The sequence below is a fragment of the Amia ocellicauda genome, chromosome 5 (genome assembly GCF_036373705.1).
Source record: "Amia ocellicauda isolate fAmiCal2 chromosome 5, fAmiCal2.hap1, whole genome shotgun sequence".
NCBI lineage: Eukaryota > Metazoa > Chordata > Actinopteri > Amiiformes > Amiidae > Amia > Amia ocellicauda.
This window is the reverse complement of record NC_089854.1, coordinates 15,186,457-15,205,073: the sequence shown is the minus strand read 5'-3', so window position 1 is coordinate 15,205,073 and position 18,617 is coordinate 15,186,457. Positions and strand designations below refer to the sequence as shown.

General features: G+C 44.8%; 1 protein-coding gene across 1 annotated transcript; it reads right to left on the bottom strand.

Moving 5' to 3' along the window:
- Positions 1 to 14,740: 14,740 nt before the first annotated feature.
- LOC136750620 (protein BTG3-like) lies at positions 14,741 to 16,850 on the bottom strand. The gene is made up of 3 exons (XM_066705741.1): positions 16,687 to 16,850; positions 14,928 to 15,065; positions 14,741 to 14,774 (listed from the first exon to the last, which is right to left on the bottom strand). Exons 1-3 carry the CDS (start codon positions 16,848 to 16,850, stop codon positions 14,741 to 14,743), a joined length of 336 nt encoding a protein of 111 aa, XP_066561838.1.
- Positions 16,851 to 18,617: the final 1,767 nt, after the last annotated feature.

Genomic DNA, 18,617 nt, shown 5'->3' with positions numbered 1-18,617 from the left:
TTGTTTTTGGCTCATGATACCTCCTAGCCCTGCTGGGCTGGCATCTATGATGACATGTGTCTCTGCTTCTTGATTGACATATGCCATTGTGTGGGAACTTGCCAGAGCTGATATGAGTGCACTAAAGGCTGTCTCCAGGTCTGTACCTCAATTCCAGGTGTAGGATGTCTTTGTGAGACATCACAGCAGTTCATTCAGATTGGGAATTAACTGAGCACAATAATTGACAAGACCCAGGAAGCTCCTGACTTCAGCTGCATTGTGGGCCTCCGGGTATTCTGAACTACCTCCACTTTGGACTGTGCTGACCTGATGTCATTCTTAGAGAGGACATGACCTATGAACTACATCTCCAACATTCTGAAGTCACGTTTGTCACAGTTCAGTATCAAGTGCGTTTCTTGCAATCTCATGACTACTTGGTGCAGTCGTGCATCGTGCTCCTGCACATTTCTCCCAAAGATGACAATGTCATCTGATATGTTGTGCACCCCCTGCATACACTTGTCTGATCATGTGCTGGTACGTCTCAGGACTCTCTTGTATTGCCACAGAGCAGTGTGAGACACAAACGTAGTGAGTGAGCTTGACTCTGGTTTCAGCTCAATCTGGTGATATCCCCACTTTCAATTTAGTTTCAAGAACACCTCTGCACCGGACATGTCCTCTATTATCTCATCAATATTGGGAACAATAGCGCACATTAGCCTCATTAACTCATGACGCATGTCAACACACTACAACCAGTGGTGAGACCCACAGAGTAGGTCCATTTAACTTCTGAATAACATCCATATCCTCTAGCTGCTTCAGCTTAGCTTCGACAAGCTTTCTAACACTGAAGGGGACTTGATGTATTGGTTGTGCAACTAGGCTGACATTTTCAACAACATGCAGCTCTCAGCGATATCTGTTTTCCGCCTAAGAATGGATATCTGTGAGCCTTTCACTGCCAACACATCAGTAAGCAAGTGAGATCCATCTGCAGTTCTAACCATAGCAGTGAACAGTCCTTCTACTGCAAGTGGTGTCTCTGAGCCAGTGGAGTCTTCTTAGTGGTGAGTTTTAGGCCCATGTTGCATTTTCCTTGCAATGACTTAAACACAGTACTGCCCACAATGTTGCAACTAGCTCCAGAGTCTATGAGCATATTCACTGGCTGATTATTATTATGGCCATTTTACCATCCCCTGCAGAGCCAGGTGAAAGTGAACACATACTCATCATCATCAACACTGTTCACTGAGGTTATATGATGTATAACCGGACTGTCTGTCACATGGTTTATCTTTGGTTTCAACTTTGTCCTGAACATAGCTGAAAAGTGTCCCTCTCTTCCACAGGAACGGCACTGTTTCCCCTTTGCTCGTCCAAAATGCCCACTTTGACCACACCGATAGCATTATGATTGTCTTTCATTTGAATTTATTTGTATTTGGCTTTGTGAGCTGGCTTGTTGTATTTGACCTGTTTGTGTTGCTGCGTACCAGCTGCATTGGCTGTAAGTTTCTCCATTTGAGCTGCTTCTTGATCAGCAGCCTCCGTCATCCTGGCGATGTCTTGTAAACTGGAGAGTGTGGGATCCCTCTCACGCAGCAACCATCTGCGCAAAGCATTTGAAATGCACAAACGTGTCAACTGATTCCCCTTGCTGACAAACATGCCTCTCGTATGGAATTTTTTTTGTGAGGTGAAGTAAGTATTCAACTTGTTTAACACTTCTTCAAAATCTGTCTTCCCCTGCCATGATTGGGGCAGCCAGTCACGTGGTATGAGTCAATAAATCAGATTTGTCTTAGAGTCATACAGAGTTTTTGAGATTCGATTTAGATTCAGTCAAGTTCAGTTTCAGTTTAGTCAGTCAGTCAGCTTAAAATGAATTCTGTGCTTCTGTTCTTCCAAATAAAGGTCCTGTCTGACTTGCACCCTGCGCCTCCTCCGTTATTGCCGTATAGTGTGATGAAACCACGACGAGAGCAAGAAAGCCGTTCTCCTTACAATATCTTGTACATTCGAACCACTCAAATGCAACAACAAAACATGTTTCTGTGCCACGTCTTTAATCGCTGAAGCCACGAGATAAAGTTTGAAACTGCTTACCCATTTAGTCCAACATATTCCGATGCTAGCAGGGTCTGATTGCACATCAAATGGAGCGAGAGGGGGCAAACTCAACGCGGTCCCTATTGTTTTCCTGCCGTCCATCTTCTTTTGGGTTGTAAACTCCACAAATTAAATCCAGGAACTGTTTATCAACACAAATCCAGCTGCTTCAGTGAATGTAGGTTACACTTCTCATTGCCAATGTAACATATCTCAAACAGGCAACCAAGTGAGATAAGGGAAACCACTTTTAATGGCGTGCTAGACTGTGGTACATGTCTTTTCCTGCTGGCTTACAACTGCAAACACTTATTATTAACAGTATATGTTATCCACCAGTAGAGGTCACTACACTACATTATTGTTGATGTAAGCGCTTAATTTGGCAGATGCGAGTAGCTGGATATTGACAAAGCAATGTGTTAAAGAGTGTGGCTACGCTGATTGAGTTTTTACATTTATGCTTTTACTTTGATTTCTATTTTCAGACTCTACAGATTTATTGCCTACCGGTCTTACACATACTAGTACAGTTGTCAAGTGTCAGACAGAAAGCCAGCCTCACCACATGCTTCTCGGCAGGGCCACACATACGTCACTGATCTACAACAAAGACAATGGTACAGTGTTGTATACTATAGTAAACTGTAAAACCTTGTGATATACTACAGTACAATATATACTATAGTATACAGTTTAATACTATATTGTACTGGAGTACCTTGTGACATACAATAGTATTTACTACAAAACTACAACAAATACTATAGTATACTGCATTCTGTATTATACTGTAATACTTTGCAATGTACTATACTACTTCATACAGTAGTACAACACATATTATAGTACACTGTTTTATACCATAATACACTTTAATACTCCAGTACACTGTAGTAACATGTGATATACTATAATACACTGTAGTAGACTGTAATACCTTACTACTGTACACACATTCTGTAGTATACTGTTTTATACTATATTAAACTGTAGTACCTGGGGTCATTCTATAGTATTAACTACAGTACTACAATAAATGCTATGGTTTACTGTACCCTCATTGGGATGTCTGTTTTATACTAATAATGCAAACATGCAGAGATCAAATGTTTATACATTAAATATTGAAATCAGTTTACAACAATGATTATGAATTCAAGCTTCTTTTTGTGGTTATATTCTGTCTATATGAAAACTGAACAAAAGCAAAACAAGCATTATTTTCAGACAGGAAGCACATTTATTTAATTGCTGCAAGAATTAAAGTCTGTACAAGACATAACAATGCTAGTTTAATTATCATAACCCTGTTTCCCTGAAAATGAAAGCCATTACCGAATGGGAACAGCCTTCTGACCTGCCAATCAGTGAAAACATGTACCAAAGCTGCTCAATAGGGGCCCTGGTGGCAGGAGAAAGATCCGCCCCTGGTGTCTGAGAAAAGTCTCTTCCTGACTGAAGCTCCCGCCATTTCTTCATCAGGAAGGTCGTCTGGCTGAGCGACCCCTGAAGGGTAATGGCTGTCTTTCTTTTTCAGGGAACCGTTATGATAATAACCTATTGTTCCCTTTGAAATTGAAAGACAGCCATTACCAAATGGGAAGACTATACCAGAGCTGCCAGAGTCCTGACACCTGATTTAAGACCAAAGCAGCCTTTCCACAACATTATCAGGCAGTCCCATAGACATTAGGCAGTGCCTTTCAGGGGCCAAACCCACAACTGCAGCTGTGCTGGGTTGGGGTGCCACAGCAATCCCTCTGCTTGACTCAGCAAGTCCTGTCAAAGCAGAAGCTGCCATGGATCCGCGCTGATTATTCTGTGCCAGCATCACAAACCACAACTGTCTCAGCCACCGGGGGGAATCAGGAGGACTTGGGCTCCATCCTGGGGAATCCTCTCTAGTGTCAGTGGAAGAAGTGGCAGTGGGGGGAAAGCATACAGCAGTTCCTGTGTCCATGGGAGAGCAAAAGCGTCCACGCTCAAGGGACCGCCTCCTGTTTCCAAGGAGAACCACAGAGGGCAGTGGGTCATTGCCCATGTGGCAAAGAAGTTGGCCCAAGCTCGTACCATCCTTTCCCAGATATGTTCCACCACCTGAGGATTCAGTCTCCACTCCGAGCTGTCTGGACCTCCGCTGGAGATAATGTCCGCCGCTGTATTGGACATGCCGGGCAGGTGTATTGTTTGTATTGAGCAGAGATTGTCCTGCACCCACAGGAGCAGTCTGCACGCCACACGATGTAGTCTGGAGGAGCGCAGGCCCGCCTGGTGGTTGATGTAGGCCACCACCGACGTGTTGTCCATCTGAACCAGGAAGTGTCTGTCTGCCATACCATGGCGAAAGTGGTGCAGTGTCAGCTGCACGCTTGCAACTCCTGTACGTTGATGTGAGCGTTCAACTAGAGACAGCTCCACATCCCTCTGACTCCCTTCCCATTCCAGACAGCGCCACATCCTATACCTGAGGCGTCTGTGGTGATGACTCCCCGTCTGTGCGGGCAGCCGAGGGGGGAGCCGAGGCACAGATTGTCTTGATCTCTCCACCAGGGCAGTGCCTGCCAACATGTTGAGGTCACATTCAGTGAGTGGTGTTTGTCTTTCACTGGGTGTAGCCTGTGGGCATTTAATGGATGCATGTGCATGAGTCCCAGGGGGAGAATATTCGAGGCGGCCCCCATCAGCCCCAACAGTTTTTGAAACTTGACCATTTGGAGAGTAAATGCCCTTCTGAATGATACAAGGCACTTCTCCAATGACTCGATTCTTTATTTGGATAGGTAGGCAAGCATGTCCCAAGAGTCTAGCCTCATTCCCAAGAAGCCAACCATCTGTGCAGGTTCAAAGGAGCTTTTCTCTGTGAGAAATTGCGAGACCCAGTGCAGTCATGTGATGTAAGACCTCTGCTGTATGTTCCTCCGCCTGAAGCCTGGAGTCTGTGCACACCAGCCAGTCATCCAGTTAATTCAGGATACTTATCCCTTTTGTCCTGAGGGGGGCCAAGGCTGCATCCATGCACTTTGAGAATGTGCGGGGAGCCAGTGAGAGGCTGAATGGCAGCACGATGTATTTCCTGTGCACTGGGAGGATGGGGACATGGAAGTAGGAGTCCCTGAGGTCTATTGATGTGAACCAGTCACCCGGCCAGACAGACTGGAGGATTCACTGTGCAGTCAATATGCGGAAGTTTCTTTTCTTCAGAAACCTGAAGCTTCTGTTCTTCTTTGGCACAAGGAAGTATCCCGAGTAGAACCCTGCTCGAGAGTCCTCTGCAGGCACTAGTTGTATCACTTGTTTCTCCCGCATCACAGAGATTTCCTGTGACAGAGCTTTTGCCCTCTCAGAGCAGTAGTGGTCAGCCGGGGGGGGGGGGGGGGGGGAGAATTAGAGGGTGTATTGGTGGGTCATCGTTGTTCGCAACCAGGAGTCCTGGGTGCAGGCTTGCCATGCTCCTCCAGCTTCACAGGGGGCAGTGTTATTCAGGCTGCGTGCCACTGGTCTGTTGTGCCTTGGAGGAGGCTTCACTGGTCTTGGCCACAGCCTGTTGGGCTGTTGGTAGCCCCACAGGCGATGTTGTGGTTGCCTCCAAGCCTGCAGTAGATCCGCATATTTCAAAGCTGTCTCCTTATCCTTAGCCGACCACTCAATGGAGAGGTCCACTGTCTCACCAAATATCTGGCCGGGGGTGAGAGGATCATTGAGAAGCATCGCCTTTTCCGTGTCCTGGAGCATGGCCTGCATGAGCCAGAGATGTCTTCGGGCTACTACTATGGCTGCGAAGGATCTCCCCATGGCTTTCTCTCCCTCGAGCAGAGAAGCCTGGTCGAGATGTCGAGGGTATGGTCGATAGCTGGTCGAGAGGTCGACAGATGTTGATGTTGAGGGAGGTCGGTCGTGTTGATCTCGATGTACTCAACGGTTTAGACTCCCGCCAGCAGAGATCGAGTCAATATAGGGATTTCCGCTACCGGGAGATGGGAAGAGAAGCGGGCACGACGGTCAGCCGTCCGAAACCGCAGGAGACTGCTCCAGCCAGAGCAGCGTCACTTTCTCATACCTTCTCCTTCCTTCACTTGAATCTGTTAGGAAAAAATGGTCCAGGTGTCACCACCTACTGGGTGTTTAGGGGTGACATGCCACGCGACCATGCCACCTCCTTTATTAAACGAGAGAGGACCTCATTCACCCATGCCAAATCTCTCCCCGGGCAGGCTTGACTGGACCCAAGAACACCACCACACAGAAGGCAAGTTTTACACAATAATTATTTATTTTTAAATACCTAGGACAGGGCACGAAGACTGTACCAGCAAGAAACACCAATAAGGAATTGGGACACTAAATGTATAAAACCATCTAAAAGTCTAAACTGCCTTTAATAAACTGGGCACTAAAATAAAATAAAAACCTACCCAAAAATAACAGAAAAGAAATAATAAAGAAGCTCAGCTAAAAACTAAACCCCAGTTTCCTATACTAAAATACAAATTGTAGCAACCAATAACTTACAATCTCTTTGATTCTTTGGTTCAATTGTAAACAGGTGCAATGGCACAAGACAGAATCCCCCTTCCTTTTGGAGGAGATTACCCCAGTCCCTTTCCTACACCAGGCTGCAGGTAAGAACAAGTACAATTATTAATCCTACTTTGTACAAGCCCAGAAATTATTATTCACTCTCTTTCTATGTTTACTTGCAGGCACGGATCCGCAGGGGCTATGAACAAGAAAACCTCACAACAGTTTCTGCAATACAGCACAGGGACCCGGTCGCTACGGTCGCTACGGTCGCTACGGTCGCTACGGTCGCTACGGTCGCTACGGTCGCTACGGTCGCTACGGTCGCTACGGTCGCTACGGTCGCTACGCCTCATCTCCCCTCTCTGTTTTCTCAGTCAGTTGGTTGCCTGCTGAATGACCATGTCTCTGTGTTTAAATACTAAACGAAGAGGTAGAGGTGCAGGTGAAGGCAATCAATGAGACAACATGCAGGTATGTCCAGGTGAGAATGCACGTGCATGCACTTGCCAATAAAAGCAATCAACCAATAAATAAACCAATAGAAAAGTTAACAATATAAGAAAGTAAAGGAACACACTTCATTAATAAAAAGACAACCGTGATCAATTAATAAGTGCACACATCTAATTAATAAATGAAATAAATCTTCAAACAATTAAAGGCGTTTAATTAAATGCCCGTCACGCCCCGCCCATGACACAGGAAGTAATAATCGCTCAACAGATCTCAATAGAGGGACCAAAGCTGGCTCCAAGCGAGACTCCTGCTGTACACTTACCTCTGAAGAGAAGCAAAGCTCCAAAAGTAGCGATAAAACACAGAAGAGCGCAAGTGGATCGTTATCCAAATAGCACACTTTTAGTACACACGCAAGCGAATGAGACTAAAAGCAGTATCACTGGCAAAGGTGAAAGAAGAAATGGCAGGCAGCTGCATTCAGGAGGAGACATGGATTTTCAACCCACCACATTTGTCCCACATGGGAGGAGCCTGGGAACGGCTGATAGGTGTGTCACGACATATACTTGACTCTCTGCTCCTTCAGACGGGTCCCTCTCATCTCATTCATGAGGTGCTGTCCACCCTGATGGCGGAGGTTACAGCAATCATCACCAGGTCCCTCACTTCCATCTCCATGGACCCAGATTCACCTTTTCTCCTGACACCAGTTATGCTCCTTAACCAGAAAGTGTGCACCCCTCTTCCCCCTCCAGGCATCTTCAATGATACAGATCTTTAAAGAATGCATTGGAAGCAGGTGCAGCACCTGGCTAACATCTTTTGAGGCAGATGGAGGCGGAAATACCTCTCAACTCTACAAGGCCACAGCAAATGGCAAGACAAATATCAGAATATCAAAAGGGGCAATCTGGTTCTACTTAAAGATGCTCAAGTGAGCTGCGACGAATGGCCCATGGCTCTTGTCACAGAGACATTTCCCAGTACTGATAGAAAGGTCAGGAATATCGAGCTCAGGATCACCAAACATGGGATTATCAAGACCTTCTTGAGACCCATATCAGAAACAGTGCTCTTCATGTCACCAAAGGACTGAGACATTTCTTACAGTTTATGTTAGGTTTATGGTAATCGTTTAATACCAGACTGGGAGTGTCATGTCACACATTCAGTGGCTTTACATTTGTTGTTTTCAGCACCACCTAGTGGATTGTGAAGCTACTTCATTGTATTCCTATAGGTCATGTGACTCTGTATATAATTCAAAATGGTGGATGGTCTCTTAAGGGTGATTCAGCAAGCTTTCTTCTGCTTACAACCACTTTGTGCCGTGGAGAGCATAACCTAAAAATAACAGGCTGAACACCTTTATGTAAAGTAAAAAAAGAAGAAGAATGTCAGAACAAACACATATACAAATGTGACTCAAACATCCCTAGTATAATAGGTTGAACAATTTAAATAAAAAACAAACACCTAAGTAATTTTGTTTACAAAGACCCTGTAATGAACCATACCATCTACTAGTTTGAATACTAAAGGAAGCGGTCCAGCCATCCTCCGAGCATTTCTAATTATATAACTCAATAGCGTATGTGTTGCCACCACCTTTATACCCCAGGGAAGTCTGATGATAAGCTTCTAATTGTTAGCCAGAGTGGAGTGGAACAAAAAGGGCCATTTCCCAGAATCAATCTTTCTTCATAACACACATTTTACAGTCAACCAAACTGCAAGAAGAGGGGTTAATTAGAGGAAATAATAGAATAGAATCCCTTAGAGCCATTTGTCTCAGCTAGACATCCCCAACCCAAGTATAATAAGAAAAAGAACAACTTTTAGAAAAGTAAAAAATACAGAACTCCAACAAACAATCAATAAAACAAAATAAGTCCTGTATAAACTAAATACAGCTATAAAGGAATAAACACCAGCTCACACTAACATCTATAACCAATCAAACTCAAAACAAGATAAATACCCCGGGCATGGCTAGTACAAGTCAAATACACATATTAGAAGATCATCAACCCCGTCCCACCCTTCTCACAAATGTAATAAAATCCCAATCGTCAAACATTCACACAAATATTTACAAATGGTATCCAATTCTAATTACACATTACAAATATAAAATTACATTAGATAAGGTTAGAATCATTGTATCAACATCCTCACATCACACTAGCAAAACACAATCAATTATGAAGATTAGTCTGTATTCGGGTAGCAATATAAGGAGGAGAGAGATAGGCCTGATTCCCTTATCTGTGTCACAGTCTGTGGGGCTGGAGAGGATAGGGGAGCGGACCCAATTGCAGTGCGACGTAGAGGTGGTCAAAACAAGCATAGGTCAGATACTGGCAAGACAGGGCAAACAAAGGCTGGGCAAAAGGCGTTGTCGAAGTCACATGAAAGGGTCAGGCAATAGGGCAAACAGGGAATCAGAGGAAGTCTAAGGTCATGGTCAAGAGTTACTGTAAAGCCGGAGGTCAAGGATAAAGAGGTGCTCAGAGATGTAGTAGATACCGACAAAACTTTGCACTGAATGAGAGTCAGGGAGGTGTTTATAAAGGCTAGTAGGAGAAGCAGATGATAGACAGCAGGTATGTGGTGAGTAATCAGAGTGCTTGTTGTGAAGATTGAATGAGTGACTGATTGAAACTGGGAGCGGAGACAGGTAGGGAGAAGGTGATGGCGACCGCTGGTGGGGACATGTGAAGGTGCATTACACTAGAACATAAGAACATAAGAAAGTTTACAAACAAGAGCAGATTATTCGACCCATCATGCTTGTTTGGTGTCCATAAATAACTGAGTGATCCAAGGATCCTATCCAGTCTATTTTTAAATGTTCCCAAATTTTCAACTTCAACCACATTGCTGGGGAGTTTGTTCCAGATTGTGACGACTCTCTGTGTGAAGAAGTGTCTCCTGTTTTCTGTCTTGAAGGCCTTGAAGCCCAATTTCCATTTGTTTCCCCGGGTGTGTGTGTCCCTGCTGATCTGGAAAAGCTCCTCTGCTTAATGTGGTTGATGCCTTTCATGATTTTGAAGACTTGAATCAAGTCCCCACGTAGTCTCCTCTGTTCCAGGGTGAAAAGGTTCAGTTCCCTCAGTCTCTCAGTAGGACATTCCCTTCAGACCTGGAATAAGTCTGGTTGCTCTCCTCTGAGCTGCCTCTACTATGGTTGACACATTACCCCCCTCTCCACAATTGGCCGCAGCCAAACTCGACCAGACATGGCGGGGACGGTCACAGGGCCGAGGGGCAGGAGCTGCAGGATGGGCAAGGTGAAAGTTCAAGATAAGTGAAGGGTCAAGGACATCAGAGGCAGGAACCCAGGAGTGCTCCTCCGGACCATAATCCTCCCAGTCCACCAGGTATTGCAGTCGACCCCAGAGGCGATGAGAGCGGAGCAGGGATCACAGGACCATCATCCAAATCCAGAGGGGGAGGAGGAGGAGTAGTAGATGTGGTTCTGTAGTGAGGAGGCAACTGCAAATGGAATGCGACTGGATTGATCTGCCATAGAATCTGGAAAGGGCCGATGTATCGTGGAGTTTTTTGGATTGGAGTTTCATTTTAATGTCCCTGGTAGAAAGTCAGACCTCTTGTCCTGGCAGATATTGTGGAGCTGATCGGCGACGACAGTCCACTTTGGTCTTCTGATGGCAGATCACACTTTGTATTCCTAATATCTAATATCTAATGGTAATACAAATTTAATAAATCTGTTTTGACTTAAAGTGGCCAATTTTCATGTAACCTGTGTGAAATACTTTCTCATTCGATACCATGTTACCTGCATGGGGTTCAATTTACCTATCAATAGAAGGTTCGTACAGCATCAATAAGCTATAAATAGCGTTCACATTATTTTAACTGGCAAATGACATGAAATAGAACATGTATTGATATGCTATTAAGTACTCTGTTAAAACCATAGTATGTCAGTGTTTGACTCATTTGTAATGTAAAACCTTTCTGGCATAACACAACATAAAGGTGAGTACACAAGATAGTGTGACATACACTGAAAAGACTAAGTTGTAGCTCCTGTTGCTCCCTATGTGGGTGTATCCAACCTTCAAATACTACATTTCTCAGTGTTCTTGTTGTTTTCTTTTCTCTCTCCCCATTGGCTTACATATACTTACTGGAAGCATTGTTGATATGAAGTTACTGTAATTATTTCAGAAAATATGGGTGTTACATAGATTGCACAGTACAAATTTGTTTAGTGTTATTCCAGTACATTACTGTAAAATCTGGTTAGAGATATTTAATTATTAGTGTACAGATACACAGACCAGTTTGGGTGGTTTCTGAATCTCACACATTTCCCACTCTCCTCCTCGGTAGCTCAATGTATCACTTATTTTTTTCTCTTTATCTTTCAATTGAACATTTAGCGCAATCCGGAGCAATTTAACATAACAAAGCCTAAAAAGGTCACATGGTATTTTACTGTAAAGAACACAGGAATATACAGGTGATTGTACAACACGTGGAGTGTAGTATCATACTGTACTGTGTGCAGTACGTCACTGTAAATTATACAGTAATTTACAGGGATGTTTATAGTGTATTTATGCTTTCCTTACAATCAAATTATGCTTCATTGCCATTTTTGTGCATACTCTAAATGCCTGCTGATTAGGCAATGTATTAAAAAAAAAAAATATATATATATATAGGTCCAGTTCTTTTGCTTTTACATGGTCATGTAGTGTCCTTACGGTGTGTTTACAGATATTTCATTAACAGTCTGGAACTGTAGTGTCCTGGAAGTGTGGGCAATGTGGCTTCCATATGGCACATCTATAGATGTGGCTAATAAACATTCAAGAGAAGGCAGTAGCATGTTTGTTGAAGACATACACATTATTAATTATGTATTGATGACACTCAATCAACAGTGTTATTATTATTATTATTATTAATAATAATAATAATAATAATAATAATAATAATAATAATAATAATAATAATATTATTTTTATTTCTTGGCAGACGCCCTTATCCAGGGCGACTTACAACATAAGTGCAAAAATACAGTTAAGTACAAGGCATCAATCATTACAAATTCAATTTAACTAAAACATAGCAATTCAAAATACATTTTACAAATTCCAATTTACAATTTACACAAGTACAGTAAGTGAGGTCCTACATCCTGGACGGTGAAAGCTAAGTGCTGTCAAGATGTAGGGTCACAGTCAAGGGCTACGGGAAAGGGAGCAAGGAGGAAAACAAATCATAAACACAAGAAGCATGATAAGACTGAGAAGTGCTATCTAACAGGGATAAAAGGACTAATATTACAAGTACTGTCGGAAAAGATGCGTCTTGAGTAAGCGCCAGAATGAGGTCAAGGACTCTGCTGTTTTGACTTCAGTGGGCAGGTTGTTCCACCATTTAGGGGCCAGGGATGAGAAAGAGCGGCTCTGGAGGAAGGAGAGTGGAGAGGAGGCAGAGTTAGTCTTCTGGCACTGGAGGAGCGCAGTGGTCTGGAGGGGATGTATGGAGAAACGAGTGTCTGAAGGTAGCTTGGTGCAGTGTGGTCGAGACAGCGGTAGGTGAGGGTCAATGTCTTGAATGCGTGCCGGTATCGGGAGCCAGTGGAGGGAGCGGAGCAGTGGAGTAGCGTGTGCAAAACGTGGCAGAGAGAATACCAGACGAGCCGCAGAGTTCTGGATGAGCTGGAGTGGGCGGGTAGTGGATGCAGGCAGGCCGGCCAGGAGGGAGTTGCAGTAGTCCAGGCAGGAGAGGACCAGTGACTGGACGAGCAGCTGAGTCCAGTAGTCGGTGAGGAAGGGACAGATCCGGCTTATGTTGCTCAGGAAGAATCTGCAGGTGCGCGTCAGCGTGGTGGTGTGCTGGGTGTAGGAGAGCGGAGGATCAAGGGTGACTCCTAGATTTTTAGTGGAAGAAGAAGGAGAGAGTATGGTGGATTCCAAGGGGATCAAGATGGGGTCAGCAGAAGGTGAGGAAGAGTGGGGGAAAAACAGGAGATCCGATTTGGAGAGGTTGAGCTTGAGGTGGTGCGAGTGCATCCAGGCGGAAATAGCAGACAAGCAGGAAGAGATGCCAGAGGGGATGAGAGGGTCAGAAGAGGGAAAAGACAGGAAGATCTGGGCATCATCAGCGTCGAATTGGTAGGAGAAAACATGGGAAGCGATGAGGGGGCCCAGGGAGTGTAGAGAGAGAACAGGAGCGGGCCCAGGACGGAGCCTTGGGGAACGCCTGTGAGGAGAGGTTGGGGGGTGGATGAGGAGCCTCGCCATGTCATTTGGTAGGACCGGTCACTGAGGTAGGAGCATTCCCAGAGATTACAAGGTCAGCAAGGCAGGAGAGGAGGATGTGACGATTAACGGTGTCAAATGCTGCGGAGAGGTCAAGGAGGATGAGGACGGAGGAGAGGGAGGCCGACCAAGCACAGCTGAGGGAGTCAGTGACAGCCAGGAGAGCCGTCTCAGTGGAGTGAGCTGTGCGGAAGCCGGATTGCAGAGGATCAAGGAGTGAGTGTTGGGACAGAAATTCAGAGAGCTGACGGTGGACCACCCGCTCGAGAGTCTTTGAGAGGAAGGGGAGTAGGGAGACAGGGCGGTAGTTCTGAGGAGAGGTGGCATCAAGGGTTGGTCTCTTGAGCAGTGGGATGACAGCAGCTTGTTTAAATGCAAAGGGGAAACAGCCAGAGAGGAGGGAGGAATTGATGCGTGAGAACAGCAGAGAGCCAAGGCTGAGGAGGGGAGGGACGGGCAGGATGAGATGTGAGAGGACAGAGAGAGTCAAGGGAGGAGGTGAGGGAGGAGAACAAAGAGGAGGTAGAACAGTTGACAGATAGATGGGAAAAACAGTCAATGGAAGGTAAGAGGGTGAGGGCAGTGAAGGCAAGGGTGGAGGGGGAGACAGAGCAGAGATTACGGTGGAAGGTAACAGAGGGAGTGGGTGGAGTGGGGAGGGAGGAAAGGGAAAGGGAGAAGGAAATGAAGTGGTGATCCGAGATGTCCATGGGTGTCACGGAGAGTGTTGAAGGGGAGCAGCCTCTAGAGAAGATGAGGTCTAGCTGGCGGCCATCCCTGTGAGTGGGGGGATACGGTAAGAGAGAGAAGTTAAAGGAGTGAAGGAGAGGAAGAAATCCAGCACAGTGGGAAGGGTTGGAGAGGTGGATGTTGAAGTCTCCCAGGAGGATGGTAGGTGAGGACAGCGAGGGGAGGGAGGAGAGAAGGAAGTCAAGTTTATCCAGGAAGGAGGTAAGTGGACCAGGTGGACGGTAGAGAACTAGAAGGAAGAGGTGAGAGGGAGAGGTGATTTCCACTGCATGGAATTCAAAGCTGTGGGTCGAGATAGAGGAGAGAGAGGGGGGGACAGAGAAGAGGAGAGAAGGGGAGAGCAGGAGCCCTGTTCCTCCTCCCCGCCCGGGGTTTTGTTGATGTTTTTACTGTCCATAAACCTCCGTTTGCCTCCATTGCTACATCAGTGCCTAACAGTGGCCCAGAATCTGAGCAGTGCCCCAGCAGCCCTGTCCTCTCCAAGGCCCAGCCGGCAGCCCACTGCCTCGGGTGAAATGGCCGGGCTTGCCTTGCCTGGCGTTGGTATCTGTACTGTGGCTGGGGGAAGTTCTGCCCTTTGTACAGCTGGGAAAACTCTACACCATAAAAGCATCGTTCTCATCACCATACCTGGAAAAATAAAATGAAACTTGTTAAAAACGGCAGGTTCAGAATTTGTTTCTCATCACTGAAAATCAGAGTGTGTGCCGTGCGCTGAAACCAAGCACATGAAAGGACCAGAGCTAAAAAGGAAGAAATGGAAATAAGGAGAGAGAAACTCACCTGCACCTCACCTCTGCAGGGTCGACCCACATAGTGTGCACCCACGGCAGGCCCAGGTCGCAGAACAGCATCCTGCTCTCCTCGCAGGCCCAGCGCAGCTCAGGGTCCTCCCACTGAGGTCTGTTCACACGGATACACCTGCGGGGGGAGACAGATCCGCTCTCAGGATGACACGCCAACACAGGACACAAACCACTCCCCAGAAAGGACTCACTCTCCCACACATAAAGACACTGGCATGACAGCACACTGCACAGCGGGCGCACATCGCAGATAAACACGTCCCAACAGTTAAGGCAAGCTATATGCCTGTATTGTATTATGATTTATTGTAAAGCGATATGAAAGTGTGCTCTGCAAATAAAAATAAATTCAAACAGACTTAATGCATCAGCTTTAAACATGATTGATAGAAGTGGTATTAAAATAGATTAAATTAGTTTAAAAATGGTGGAAACCAGAGCTTTCCAACTAAAATTGAGGAAATGTCATCCTTCTTCTCCTTATTAATCATAATTATTTTTCAATAATGCAATTTTGCTCCAATCTTTTGCTTTTGATTACATATGTATTTGCTTTCAGATACCAGACAGCCTTGATCATCTATCCATTTCAGGAATGTGTCTTTATCTCTTGTGAGGAACACTACAGCTGCAGGACAGGATATTTATTTTAGTTCTTGGTTTGAATGTGTGTGGTAGGTTGTGTATATAACATTAATTTCTGCTTTGAAGTATCATGACTGCAAGCCTTCAAGAAAACATTTAAAAGAGGAGAGTGGCCTAAAAGCGATAAAAACAATACCAAGGAACGGTCTATACAAGCTAACCATATGTTGTTCCCCTTTTATGATGTAAAACTAAAACTGAATTTCAAAAAGCTGCACACTAACCTATTTTAAGATAAAACTAAATTAGATTTTTTTTTCCAAAGCAAAGAAAATCTAGTAGCCCATGCATGTATTTCTTCCGAAGCATATTCATTTCTTAAATTTGAATTTTAAATAAATGACAACAGGAATGAGAAGGAAGCATCACTCATGAAAAGATATATTTGTATCTAGTGTTTAAAAAAAAAAAAAAACACCTGATCTGGCGTGTACTAAAACGAGTCGGGCGAAGGCGATACAGAATCTTCTCTAAATCAGACAGGTTTGCGGTGCAAGCATGTACTCTGAAAGACAGCCATGCTTAACCAGAATAGCATTATCCTTTAAGAGTTATTAATACACAGTCCCGGTGCTAGCCATGTGATCTACACACTGTGGGAGTGCACATCTGAGTGAATGAGACTGCTAGGGGAAGGCTGTCTACTGCTGACATCATGGCATTCGAAAGTCCTCAAGATAGCCCAGCAAAGGGAATTCAAGCAGACAGCTAATTTAATGATACTATTCATAAGCTTTTGGTTTCAACAGACAGCATTTAGTGAATATTAGATTTAAGAGAAATTGTAAAAATATACTGTAATTTATTCCACACTGTCAAGTGTACTTACTGTTTACAATGCTCAACTGTTACTTCAGCTTCAACACTGGCTTTATTTGTTTTTTAATGTCATTTATGTTATAATTTGGTCTGGTTTATGTATGAATTTTTTTTTACAATAATTTCACATCCCTTATTGAGTGCCCCTATTATCTGCAAATAAAATCTATGAAGGGGATAACTTCTCCTGGGAAGTGTCTTTCACCATGGGTTGTGCATGCCTCTCAGTGCGTGTGTGTGCGTGTCTCTGTCCTCCCGCGTCAGTGTTTTACCTGTATGCCTGGCCCTTGATAGGGTTGTCAGGATACCAGTGCCCTCTGAACTTCTCCTGCAAAGTTGCAGTCAGACGCTTTGCGAACTCCTCCACCTTTTGCTTCTCCAACTTCCTGATCAGCCTAGAGAGGAAATGGACAGCGGCTACAATTTCTCTCTTCATCCTCCACTACAACCAGCCTCAAAAAAAGGTTCAATTCCTCAGTCTCTCAGTAGGACATTCCCTTCAGACCTGGAATAAGTCTGGTTGCTCTCCTCTGAACTGCCTCTAGAGCAGCGATATCTTTCTTGAAGTGTGGAGCCCTGAACTGTACACAGTATCCAGATGAGCTCTAACTAGCGCATTGTACAGTCTGAACATCACTGCCCTTGTTCTCAATTCTACACTTTTGACAATATACCCTAACATTGTGTTTGCCTTTTTTATTGCTTCCCCACACTGTTTGGATGGAGAAAGTGAGGAGTCCACATAGACTCCTAGGTCTTTCTCATGCGTTACTTCATCTAGTTCTATTCCTCCCATAGTGTAATTATAGTGGACATTTTTGTTACCTGCATGTAATACCTTGCACTTGTCCACATTGAATTTCATTTGCCAAGTGTTGGCCCACAACTGAATATTATCTAAGTCCATTGAATAGCCTGTGCTGCCGAGATTGTATCTGCTGAGCCACCTATTTTAGTATCATCTGCAAATTTGACAAGTTTGCCAACTATCCCAGAGTCCAGATCATTAATATCGATTAGAAAAAGCACAGGGCCTAATACTGATTATCGCTTTCCCAGCTGGGGTACCGAAGCACAGAGGACAAGGGCATGCAGCTCCAGGGCACCCACCTTTTCCCTGCCTGTTCCCGGCCCCCTGAGTGAGTGGTCAGGGACTCTAGAGCACGTGGGGCTGCCCATCTTCTGCCCACGCTGCCACAGGCCCCAACATGAAATGTCAGGGCCAGCACCCACCTCCCGCTCACCCGATCACCGATGGCCCTGGGCAGAGAGCTGGCTCACTCATCCCTTCTCCTGCCGCCTCTCTTCCCTGCACTCACTCCATCTGATGCCTGACCCCACTCCTGGCCAGGGAGAGTCGCCACCTTCGTTTCCCCTCTCTCTCACTCTCAGTTCTATGTCATGGTTGGGGTTTTGTCTCATCTCATCTGGTCTGCCGTCAAATTGGAACAACCAGTTTCCATTCCCTCACATGGCCCAGGGCGCAGCTGGAAGATTAAAGCAAAAAGTGTGCAGCGATTCCAAGGGATACTGGGATTGGCTCATGTTGAATCAAAACACACATGCAAAATCATACAATAATAACAATAATAAAGCAATTAGTGAAACACAAACCACACAGTGCCTAGTGATTAATATATAAACAATAATACATATAGCTTAAAAGGGAATAATGCATTTAGAAAATAAACTAGTGAATAAATAGAAATAAATTAAAAAACAAAAATGTGCCAACAAGCTGTCACACTGTCTGTGAAACATACATAAGTGACATGTCTAGTGAACAAAACAGGGTCTAGAAGTGACTTGGCCATGTAAGGTCTATGTGGTAACTCTATGGTTATAACTTTTAATGTGTACCTAGAAATCACCTAGAAATATTGATTATCTTATTACTGCATATTTACAGTCACCTAAAGGATTATTAGGAACACCATACTAATACTGTGTTTGACCCCCTTTCGCCTTCAGAACTGCCTTAATTCTACGTGGCATTGATTCAACAAGGTGCTGAAAGCATTCTTTAGAAATGTTGGCCCATATTGATAGGATAGCATCTTGCAGTTGATGGAGATTTGTGGGATGCACATCCAGGGCACGAAGCTCCCGTTCCACCACATCCCAAAGATGCTCTATTGGGTTGAGATCTGGTGACTGTGGGGGCCAGTTTAGTACAGTGAACTCATTGTCATGTTCAAGAAAC